Source organism: Ceraceosorus guamensis (assembly GCF_003144195.1).
Source record: "Ceraceosorus guamensis strain MCA 4658 unplaced genomic scaffold IE81scaffold_9, whole genome shotgun sequence".
NCBI lineage: Eukaryota > Fungi > Basidiomycota > Exobasidiomycetes > Ceraceosorales > Ceraceosoraceae > Ceraceosorus > Ceraceosorus guamensis.
In genome coordinates, this window is record NW_020290004.1 from 338,680 (window position 1) to 349,982 (window position 11,303).

Genomic DNA, 11,303 nt, shown 5'->3' on the forward strand with positions numbered 1-11,303 from the left:
TGATCGAGAGCTTTTTCTTCTTGCGTAACGCGCGCGCAGGCAGTTAGATGCATTTTGGCGCCTCCCGCACGAGAAGCGAGGATGAAATGTGGAGTGGAGGGCCGGCCGCGCTGCTCTCATTCAACAACATGCCCCTGCTCTTGGTCAAGCTCCATGGCATCTTGGCATCCTCCAGCTGACATCCACTCCCAGCATCCGCACCTCCGACTTCGGCTGACTTCAGCCGGCGGAACGGCAAGAGCGTCATCGCCTCGGCCCCTCACTTCATCTCGATAAGCGAAGTCTGGACTTTTGAGCCTTGACGCTCCTCGACGTGTTTGTCGCCCACTGCATGTTTGATCCAGAAGTGACACGCAGAGTATCAAGCCAGCAGAATGTCATTTACTCGCTCATACACCCCCGAATGGCTCGTCGAGATCTACGCGCGAGCCTCTCGCAACAAGTCTACCTTCTTCCTGGGTGTCTTGTCCGGTCTCACACTCTCGCTAGCCTCGCTCTCTACAGCTCTCATAGCTTCGCAGCTGCGGGATGCACGGAGAAGGGAGATCCAAAGGAGGTTGAGACTTGCTGCTGCGAGGAGGGAGAGGGGTGCAAACGCCGGTCAAAGGTCGAAGAGACGACGGAGAAGGAGAAGATCGGCAAGTGGCTTACAATCTGATGAGTGGGAGCAGGAAGATACTGGCAGCTCTGGGTATAGCAACGAGAGCAGCAATGAAAGCGACGACAGCGAAGAGGATGACAGTCGTGACAGCTGGGTGGACATTGAGGTGAAGAATGGACACGTGGTCAGAGGTGTGGAAGGTCTGATAGGTGAGCTCATGCCCCTCGATATCTCGTGGAAGCGGGTTGAAGGAGGGAGGTGCGCATGCAATCATCGTTGTCTCACTGACGCTTGCTATTCAACCCCGATAGGAAACACGCCCTTGATGCGCATCAATTCTCTTTCCGAACTGACGGGCTGCGAAATCTTGGGCAAGGCCGAATTTCTGAACCCTGGCGGCTCGCCCAAGGATCGGGTAGCGCTTCAAATTCTTCAAGATGCCGAGGCGGCCAGGCTATTACACCCACATACGGGCAGCTGCATTTTTGAAGGGACAGTAGGCTCGACAGGAATTTCGCTAGCCACTTTGGCAAAAGCCAAGGGATACAGATGTAGCATCGTCATGCCTGACGACGTCGCCCTCGAAAAAAGACAGCTATTGAAGTGCTTGGGAGCTGAAATCACGTTGGTCAGACCTAGAGGCATTGCGGATCCTAAGCACTTTGTCAACGAGGCTAGGAAGCTAGCCAAGGCATTTGGCATGACGAGCATCAAGGGCGATGCTGCGGAGAATCGGTCGAGCCGCAAAGAACAAGATCTAGTCGTATCTTCGAAAGCCAAAGGCGGTGCGTCTGAAGACCCGGACGCACTAGAAGAACGACCGAGGGGTTTCTTCGCAGATCAGGTCAGTGGCTTCTGCAAGGATGGCACACCGGACAGTCGCATCGTGCTCTTTCCGCGCTGTGGACACTAAGCATTCCCAGCTCGAGTATTTGGTGCCAAGCTCATGTCGATGTAATATTTTCTCTTCCACGCAGTTTGAGTCGGAATCCAATTATCGCGCGCACTACCGCGGAACTGGACCAGAAATTTGGAGGCAGACCGGCGGCTTCGTGTCTGCGTTCGTCTGCGGAGCAGGGACTGGCGTGATTAACTCCGGCGAGACTCTTGTTGAGTGCAACATCCTGACGCTGACCCTCGATCTCTCGGCTTTACAACTCACAGGGAACGCTTTCGGGTGTGTCCACATACCTGAAGCGGCGCGACGCCAAAGTCCGAATAGTGCTAGCCGATCCTCAAGGCTCTTCACTGTTCAACAGAGTCAAGTACGGCGTTCTTTATAGTTCGACAGAAGCTGAAGGGACCAGACGACGTCACCAAGTGGATACAGTAGTAGAAGGCATCGGTCTGAATCGACTGACTCGCAACTTCTCGCACGGCCTGAACGACGATGCTGTAGACGATGCCGAAAGGGTAACCGACCAGGAAGCTGTGAAGATGAGCAGATTTATCGCTAGGCACGATGGCTTGTTCCTCGGCAGCTCTAGTGCTGTCAATCTTGTCGCTGCGGTCAGGACGGCAGTCAAGCTCAAACAGCAGACGAAGCATCAGCAAGATCACTCCTCTTCATCTTTCAGTGCAAGGCTTACATTCGCCTTTCCAATGCTAGGCAGTGGAAGTACGACCGCGCAGAGCCCAGGGGCATCTCACACGTATCAGGGCAGCTCACAGTCGTACGACTACAACTCCAGCATCTACGCTCCCGAAGAGGGAGAAGGACAAAGAGCTGGACTTGCGCAAAATGCCCCAGTGGTGGTTACGATCCTGTGCGATAGCGGATCCAGGCATCTGAGTCGCTTTTGGAACGACGAAGCCCTCCGAGAACTGGGACTGAATCCGGAGGATGAAGACATTGCAGAGATGCTTCAAACGGGCACCACGTCGCCCCTCTGAAGCGACCAGCGATGCGACTCGGCGAAGTCGGCGCCGCGAGCTGCCGCTGCCGCTTGCTTTGCAGCCTCTACTTCAGTGTCTCTTCTCCATTACGTCGCAATCAGTAGAATGATAAGACTGGTCGAGGTCGCTTGCCCCCATCGCGACGCTGCGAACTGTTTCATCTCATCGCATCTCAAATTTATCGCATCTACATTGATCAGAGTGCCGTAACACCTCTGTCCGAGATGCTTGATGGTGGCTACGTGACGCAAAGAAGACTTTCATGACTAAAGATGGCCTCGAATTTGCCAAATTAGTGTTATTCGCCACTATCGCTTTCCAGATGCTGCCTCTGCAACATACGAAGAAAGTAGTGGGAAGTTAGTGCGGGCTCTTCCTGCTCATTCCACAGGCGGGAGCTATCGAAGGTCTATCGTGCCTGCGACGTGATGAGATTGTTGCCAGTCTCTGACTCATGACCCTGAAGCATCTAGATTGCTAGCACATCAAACAATGCTCTAGACGAGTGGGAAAGCTCCCGATCGAACCGCTCCTACGCCTATCGCGCCTCTTTGGTCCTTGGACGCCTCAAGACGCTTGTACCCTGGCACCCTCTTAAGCCACGTGTACACAAGTGACGCTGTCCCAGCCGACGTCAAGCTCCTGAATGTCTGCATGCTCGACACTGACTCACCTCGTCTGGTCGCATCCTCCAACAATTGCGTGTCCACCGCAGCTGCAGGGCAGTGCACGTACCTCACTACCGACCCGCGGATGAAAGCTGACCTGACCGCCGCCTGTATGCGCTCGGAGAAGACAGAGTGGGTCAGTCATCACATACGGTCTCACATGGAGCATCCTCGCTCTCTTTGCTAATTTGGAGTGGTCTCCTCGTGTTGGAGCTCGCATACACCCTGTGCTTCACAGCCGTCAGATCGCTGCCCTGAAATCACTCACCAAATGAGGCCACCTGGCTTCATCCCCCTGTTTCAATTGCACATCCACAATCCTAAAGTTCAAGAATTGGTCCACGCTCTTGAGTGTTCCCGTCAAGCTGACATCGTTCTTGAGCTCTACTGTGACTGTCTGACCGGTCAGGGTCTTGAAGAAGCTGAAAATCAGCATTGTTGCGAGTTGTTGTGGAGTGTAGCCAGAATGGCACGCTTCTTGCCGCTGGCAGTGCGAGGATGAGGCACTTGATTCCGGGTGGTTGGGCGAGTGACCGTGAGTGTTGCGTTGCTGTATCGTGCAGAATACTTACTGGATACTCCGTCAGGTGGGAGTCAAGTGATCGTGAGAGTCAATCGGTGATCCATGATTTGGACGAAGGTGACTACTTTGTGCGCGACAGAGCGCCTCACGTGATGGACTGACGGAATTCTGCCCGTGCGCAGACCCATAAAAGTTGCCAAGGTCCGCCGCGCTCGTCAGCATCAGCAGATCCTCGAATCACGAATCGCGGGGGTCCCTGCGTGAAGGGCACATGCGACCACCCAGCAGCTTCAGTCATGAGCATACCCTCACCTCGGTCCCTGGCTGCAAGGGACTGTGCACTTTTTCTTTACGATCAAGACTTTCACAGCATCTTCTAGACCCATATTAGGCATCAAAGCCTGGAATCTACCGCGGACCTTCCTTGCCCAAGCCCTCTTCTGATAGGCATTCTGCGGGTCCACCTTGGCAATCCCTTTTCTGACCCGCTCATTTCTTAGTCTGCGCCTCATGAGCCTCCAGTGACTTGCAACATTGCCTCGGCATTGGTCGGATGTCTGCCCGTGCAGCCGAGCCCCATGCATCGCTGCTAAATTCGATCTCGAGAGGGCCATGAGCAATCTGGCCATCCCGAAGCGCAAGGAGATTACCCTATCGGCTAGCCCGCCAACAAACACGAATCACCGCTAATACCACTCACCTCCGCGAGCAGCCAGAGATTACCTCTAGTACACCCCAGTGGTGGTATACATGCTCCACTGTACCACTTGGAACCAGCTCTGCTCCTTCCGATCACACCATCTCGCTCCGCCAGCCGCAGGCTGGTCATGAAGCACGCTGGAACAGATGCTGAGCATTACAAAAGTCTTTTGGGAATGCTCAAGGGATGGAAATGGTCGCCCACCGTGGTGACGCAGCTCAAGCGTATAGCTCCGTCTACGCTCGCTTCGCTGCTCTGCTCAGTCTTGATCCTCGTCAGACCCATCCAGCAGCGCTTCATTGGCCCATATGCTTTCCTCTCCCTGACCTTCCTCTTGTAAGTGGTCGCCATCCGCATCACATGCTTCTAGCTTGGAGGCATCCTAACATTCGTCCCCGTCTCACATACATGTGCTCTGGCAGTCTATTCTTCTGGCCATGTACGCCCATTGGCGAGCACCTCGAAGGCGTCCTCCTTTCGATCACCGCCTGTGCCATCTCACTTGGAATATCCGTCTTGGCGCTGTGGGGTTCCGCCAAACTGTCTAGATTGCCGACGGGTGAAGCTGGAGAAATGTATTCCACGGTGTCTTCAAGAGCTGTCGGGGCAATCACGCTTTTCGTGCTCTGCTTCAGCGCAGGACTCCTATCGAGCTTCATTCCACGCCTCAAGACACCCGTTCGCATCGCCCTGTTTGTTGCAGCCTGGAGTCTCAGCGTCACAAAGGCGGATGACGCCTCATCTACCCTTACACCCGGCAAGGCGTTCACCGACCTTTTCTTTCCAGCGTTGACCGGCGCTGCGTGCAGCACAGTCGCTGCCTTGTGCGTCTTCCCGCGCACGGCAACTCGAGAGTGGGCCAAAAGCTTGGCGAGCGGTCTAGATGAGGTGGCCAAGATCGTCGAATGCACAGTACGCGATTTCTATTGCGTCCTCGATTCAGCAGAAGATGGCGACGAAAAAGCCGGATCAGTGCAACCTCGACCGTCTGGGCAGCTCTCCGCTTATCGCCATTCGTTCCTGGGCCGAGTGACCCAACTCGATGGAACTTACCTCTTCGCATCTCACGAATTCCAAATCGCTCGTGTGCCCTTGTCAACTATGCGACCCATATTGAGCAATCTCAAGCACCTTCGAGGATGGGCAGCGTGCGGCATGGGACTTGGCACTGGGCTGGAGAGCTCTGCACAGGCGACTGCACCTCACACCAACAAGACATTTGTCACCCGTGGTGGGGCTGACGATCAAAGTGGTGACGATACGCAATCTGACAGGCTTCACCCGCACATCGAGGCTTTGGCTCGGGAGGTGATCTCCAGTCTTACACTCGTTCGAAATATCGTCCAAGTGGTGTCACACCAAAGCAGCTGGGCGGAATCCATTGCCTCCCTCAGGAAAGAGACAGGGGCAGATAGAAGGACCAGTCGTTCGCACAGCCGCTCCGCTTCTCGTACACAAGAGCCGCGCTCTGCACTTTTTGCAGTGGCGCTAGGAGGGGCTGGCGTCGGCATGGGTATGGACTACCGCTCAAGTGCATTCTCGAAAGAAGCGCTGAACGCCCCAGACCGTGCGGTGCTCGCTCAACGCAAGAGGATCAAGATGGTGCTCGCCGCAATTCAAGAGAAGGTAGCTGATCCCTTTGTTGATCTGTCGGAGACGCAAACGGATGATGAGGCTGAGGGCATCCCTTCTCAAGGTAATGCTGGAGCTGCACCACGTCGCCGCCATGGACTCACGGACAATAATGAGCTCGAAATGTGGCGTTCAGAGGAATCACGAAGCAACTCAGCTTTCCTACTCATGAGCCTACTGGAAGTTGCGAGAGAATGCTCAACCGCTCTCAAGGAATCTCAACGGATGCTTCGGGCCTGGCACAGGCAGCCTAGGCGTCGCGTCTGGCTACCGTCCTTTACGTGGCGCCTTTTCTGGGCCAAAGCGGGTCAAATGGGAATGCTACACATCCTCGATACTGCTGGTGGAGCGCTTCACCGGGACGATCGAGACGAGGATGACAATGACCGTGCACACGCTCAACGTGACAGTGACGATGGCAAGAGTCCTGGAGCAGATGAAGAGAGACGATTCGCACCAGCTCAGCAGACGTCGTATGGTGCACCAGAAGAGATCTTCGCCAGCGCAATGGTATCTTCGACGCACTTCAAGTCCCCGACGAGATCGAAGAAAAACGTCATCACACGCTTCTTGAACACACGCCGCGTTCTTGCAGTTCGTCTGGCCCTGCATGAGGCCCTGCAAGCTGTCACGCATAGCCCGCAAGTGAGGTTTGCACTGAAGCTGGCGACAGGAACTGTGCTGCTTTCGCTGCCCGCGTGGGTCGCGCGCGACTGGTGGCAGGCCCAAAGAGGACAGTGGCTCGTCATTGTGAGTGCCGCCCCCAAAGACTCGTGACAACATGGCTACTTAACTTTGCGTCCTGGCTTTGCCTGTCTTTCTACAGACGTACATTTGGTGTCTGGAGACTAGTACCGGCGCCACATTGAGGGTCTCTGCATTTCGTATCGCTGGGACATTCGCAGGCGCCTTTTACGGCATTATCAGCTGGTACGCCTCTGGTGGCAAGGCACCTGCGCTTGGTTTCTTCCTTGTGCTGGGCAGCATCCCGGCAGCATACTTGGCGCTTTTCACGCGCGCTCCGGGTGTCGGTGTCGTCATGGCGATCACTTTTCCCGTGGTTTGTCTGATCCCAATCATTGACACCTCGCAGTCACACCACGTGCCATCGATCGCGCTTATCCGAGGGTATCAGATTCTACTGGGCATCGTGGCTGCTCTACTTGTCAATCTTTTGGTTTGGCCTTATCACGCCCGCGTGCACCTGCAGCGCCATATTTCCAAGACCGCCTCTTCCTTGCAACACCTGTACCTCAGTCTTAGTAGGCAGACTGTGAGCGGACTCGTACCGACGAGGGAGACTAGGCACAGATTCGAAGCTTTGGAGAGCGCCATCACAGACTCACTCAGTCGATGTCGGATGGACCTGGACTTGATGGCTGCAGAAATCCGCCTCGTCCCCTTGCCCACTCACGTCCTGCGCCGATGTGTGTCGGCTCTTCAGAACATCAGCGACCTACTACTGGCCTTGCGTCATGTCCGTGAGACAGCTATGCTGCGATTCGGCGTCTACGAGCATACGGTCCTGAATGTGTTGGCTCTGAGGACCGATTTGATCTCGAACATCGTGCTCAACCTTTGGACAGCGGCGGCAGCCATCAAGACACGCGACCCACTCCCTCAGTGCCTGCCTAGCCCGCGCCTAGCTCTGCAAGATCTCACCAGGGCATTGCGAGAGGACCTCACTCGTGCGCCTCCCAGTCGTCAGCGGTCGGGCAAGCAATCCAGAGAGCCGCCGAGCTTTAATGTTCGGTCTCCGTCAACAGATGAGGATGGTGGAGACGCGCAACCTGAAGGTGTCCTACTCTCCACAGCGGTCCGCAGACTGCAGCAGCAGCAGCAGGATATAGGGGGTGGCCTGCCAACCTCTCCATCCAGCCGTAATGCATCGCGCAAGTCACATGCTCATGTGGTTTCTCTCTCGCTGTCGCACACCAATACTCATCACCACTTTGCTCCAATCGGTAGCGGATCTGCCAGTGGCTCCCGCACGCCGATCGCATCACTTGCACCTTCAGCCTTCCGGCTACCCGATCAGAGCAACTCATCAATACTGAGATTCGAAGACAGCACGACTTCAGGCAACGCTCCTTGGCAAGAGTCCGAGAGAGCGAGCGATGCCCACAATCGTCCCGCGGAGTCAATCAAGGAAGTCCATGATGAGGAGTCGAGCGCAACATCGAAATCGCGCGTGAAAAGCGCAGACAAGCCGCCTGCAAGCTCAGGCGCATATCTCTTCACGCTCGCAGAGCACTCGCTCTTGCAGGACATCGTCGAGCAGCTCGAGACGGTGCTGGAGTGCGTGCGCGATCTAGTCGGCGAACAGCCTTTATTCGTCGCCCAGTACATGCCTCGATCGATGGTGCCCCAGAATGTAGGCTATGATCCTCACCTCTCGTATGATCCTTCCAGGACGCAGTCGGGAATGGATCAGGAGCTACGTCGTCGTCACCAGTACTCTGCTTCGGCCAGTATGAATCCTAGCTTGACTCATCATCACGGTCTCACGCTTTTGAACGAGCTTGCCGCGCACGAACATCGTCGGCTCCGAAGAACGGCCACAAAGACGGCAACTCAACCTGAGCGGATTGGCGAAGAAGAGCGCAAGGATGCACCGCCGTTGGAAGAACAGCAGGGCTCTCAAGATGAAGCCGAAAGCGGCGTGTCCGCGACAGCACCGAACCTTCGCAACATGTTTTCGAACTCGACCCAGTGAAATATCTCAATTATCTACGTCATCCCGTCATCTATATTCACATTTCTCCACCCATTTGTATTTACAAGCAGCAATCTACGCAGTCTTGAAGACATCCTTGACAGCCTGCATGTCAAGGGGAGCTTTGGCAAGCTGAAGCTGAAGGAGAATCTTGGCTTTCTGAGGGTTCAAAGTTTTGGAAGGTATGCTGGTGGTCCCGTTGCCGAAGTTGTTTCCTGCCTGAACGGTCCCGCTGGGAGATCTGCTTGCAGTGATCACTGGTACACCCCGATTCATCAGCTTGGTCATAGAGTCCAGCCAAGTCCTATCCGCTTCTCCATCACCTTCTCCAGCAATCACTACACCTTGCACTCCTTGCGACGCTGCAAAGTCCAACTGGGCCGGTCCTTGGTCGAGGGCAGCGTAAAGGATGGAAACGCTAGGAAGGTTATTGTTGGCGGGCAGGGACGATACGGGATAAAGCTGCCGACCAGTCGCTCTCGCAGGCTGGTAGTAGTAGATAGGCTCAATCTAAGGCACGACACACGCGCAACAAGGTCAGCGATGCAGTCACACCGACAGTCGGGTCATCCTGAAAGGACTCACGCCAGCGAAAGTGCCCAGAAAGCCTGCTTCGAGTGCCTGAAAAGTGTCCAGTGTTCGCGTGTTGCTCTTGAAAGTGTAGTAAGCGCTGCCGATCCTATCATTGAGAACGATCAACGTGCCTCTATTTCTTGAGGATGATGAGATGCTCGCGCTCACAGCTTGGAACAAATTGAAAGAACCGTCTGCGGAGAGAGAAGTGGTCGGGCGCATGGCTCCCGTCACCCTGCGAAGGTGGTCAGGGCCGTGAGCTGGCTGTCTGCAGGACCGAGACCGTACTACGCGACTCGGTGTCCTCACACGATCGGCCGTTCATCGTCGATGATACTATCGAAAAGGAACGCGGCCTCTTCGAGGGTATCTGTTCCTGTCGTCACGCACACAAAGTGTTTATTCTTGTTCTCACGAAATTGCAGGTCGCATGAAGCGGCGCAGTCTCACCCATTGTGACGATCACTCCTGAGAGATTAGAATCGCTGTCCAGGTCACCTTGGATCTTCTTGGTTAGGGATAGCAGGATGGAAGTGTTGAGCTGATTCGAGCCCGTATTTGTGAACTACAGCGACACGAAAGATGTGCAACGACAATCAACAAGCCACATCCTTCGGAATATCAGCTACTCGGGCTCACCTGCTCGGACTCTATCATTGCTATATCCTTCAGAGGAGGCACGGCCTGCAGCAGCTGTTCGACGGTCACTTGTCCGGCAGAATACTGCGTAGTGTCCGTCGAGCTGTTCGAGTTGCTGGCCTGCGTCGTCTCGTGGGCGTCAGCACAGTCGATTGAGCTTGATGGTCGACGCTTTTACTCACCCCAGCGATGGTTCCCCCTGTCGCGTAGATTTTGACTTTTGGTAGAGCTGCTTCGACCATCACGAGTATGTGTAGCCATGAGCAGAGGCCGAGTATGGCCCATCCCAAATGGCGAGAGAGCATCTTGCTTCAAGATGTCGAAGGAGGCTGTAAAGTGATGACGGTACTGCGTTCAGTGTGAGTAACGGTTGCCTAATATTCTCATGTTGCTACCTTTCTGAAGCCGCACATACGATCGCGATGCCTTTCCTGAGATCGAAGGGACATCTGATACGGTACTCGTGCCACAAATGGCGCGTATATGTGCATTTCACGCTTTAGCGTGGCCACTCTTTAGCTGCAGCCTCGTCGATGTGACTTCACACTAGAACGCGAGGTGAAGCAAGCATCTACCGCAGGGAAGATGTGCTGCATTGCGAGAACAAGTGAAGAGTACCTCATCGGTCCTCGCTTGTCGGTCAAGGGCTTGTTCTCGTTTGGAGTCTTTCATTCTTCACTTCTGCGACGTCGTGCTCCACTTCAAGCCTCGACGGTGCACAGCCTGCTCGCTGAGTACGTGACGCGGACAACAATGGGCATGGACGCCGTGGACGTGAGCGTTATAGGCATCCAGCAAGGCCATTGTGTAGAGGGGTCAATTTTTGAACGTCAAGAGAAACTAGGCCTTCTGACCCGAATTCGAGTCACGAGTTTCGGCCGCGCCTGTTTTGTTCACGCTAAGTCACGTTACTTGCAAGAATCACTACTCAAGACTGATACACCGGTGAACGTTCTGCTCACGTGACTTGAAGTTGCAGGCCGCGGTTTTACCGCTGTAGCATGACCCACACCCGCGGGTCCGAGGCCGGCTTTCCGCACGCGCACATCAGCACCCGCGACACTTTGACTCAAGACTTGATGTGCGATAGCGCGCGGACTGGAGAGCCGCAGGTAAAGTGCCGTGTCGTCGCGGCGGCAAGCGGCGCATCCCAGAGCTCGATCGGATCGAAAGGAAGTCGAATCCAGGCACTTTCCCACTCTGATCACGAACGCTTATTCTGAACTTGCCAAGCCGGCGCAATTAGCGAAACGGAGTTTGAAAAGAGGGAAGCAGGTCACATATCCACGCACAAGTCAAACACCGAAGTGTGCTGGTGCTCGACCTTTCTACATGCTGTAGTCTGAGTTTGCGTG

At 55.0% G+C, this 11,303-nt stretch overlaps 5 protein-coding genes across 5 annotated transcripts; 2 read left to right on the forward strand and 3 right to left on the reverse strand.

The window, feature by feature from the left end:
- Positions 1-160: 160 nt before the first annotated feature.
- Positions 161-2,494, forward strand: IE81DRAFT_364735 (PALP-domain-containing protein; the record flags this gene model as incomplete). The annotated part of the gene is made up of 4 exons (XM_025516882.1): positions 161-810; positions 913-1,445; positions 1,579-1,686; positions 1,766-2,494. The coding sequence occupies exons 1-4, from the start codon at positions 375-377 to the stop codon at positions 2,492-2,494; spliced, it is 1,806 nt and encodes a 601-aa protein (XP_025371907.1). The 5' UTR covers positions 161-374.
- A 500-nt stretch (positions 2,495-2,994) lies between these two features.
- IE81DRAFT_364736 (Sm-like ribonucleo protein) lies at positions 2,995-3,790 on the reverse strand (the record flags this gene model as incomplete). The annotated part of the gene is made up of 3 exons (XM_025516883.1): positions 3,434-3,790; positions 3,171-3,273; positions 2,995-3,116 (listed from the first exon to the last, which is right to left on the reverse strand). Exons 1-3 carry the CDS (start codon positions 3,599-3,601, stop codon positions 2,995-2,997), a joined length of 393 nt encoding a protein of 130 aa, XP_025371908.1. The 5' UTR covers positions 3,602-3,790.
- A 154-nt stretch (positions 3,791-3,944) lies between these two features.
- Positions 3,945-4,416, reverse strand: IE81DRAFT_254048 (hypothetical protein). Its single transcript, XM_025511330.1, has one exon. The coding sequence runs from the start codon at positions 4,315-4,317 to the stop codon at positions 3,997-3,999; it is 321 nt and encodes a 106-aa protein (XP_025371909.1). The 5' UTR covers positions 4,318-4,416; the 3' UTR covers positions 3,945-3,996.
- Positions 4,417-8,774, forward strand: IE81DRAFT_254073 (hypothetical protein). The gene is made up of 3 exons (XM_025511331.1): positions 4,417-4,724; positions 4,811-6,770; positions 6,847-8,774. The coding sequence occupies exons 1-3, from the start codon at positions 4,516-4,518 to the stop codon at positions 8,734-8,736; spliced, it is 4,059 nt and encodes a 1,352-aa protein (XP_025371910.1). The 5' UTR covers positions 4,417-4,515; the 3' UTR covers positions 8,737-8,774.
- Positions 8,775-8,811: 37 nt separating this feature from the next.
- On the reverse strand, positions 8,812-10,190 carry IE81DRAFT_345443 (asparaginase; the record flags this gene model as incomplete). Its single annotated transcript, XM_025515915.1, has 6 exons — positions 8,812-9,246; positions 9,322-9,544; positions 9,619-9,685; positions 9,760-9,874; positions 9,949-10,068; positions 10,131-10,190. The coding sequence occupies 6 exons, from the start codon at positions 10,188-10,190 to the stop codon at positions 8,812-8,814; spliced, it is 1,020 nt and encodes a 339-aa protein (XP_025371911.1).
- Positions 10,191-11,303: the final 1,113 nt, after the last annotated feature.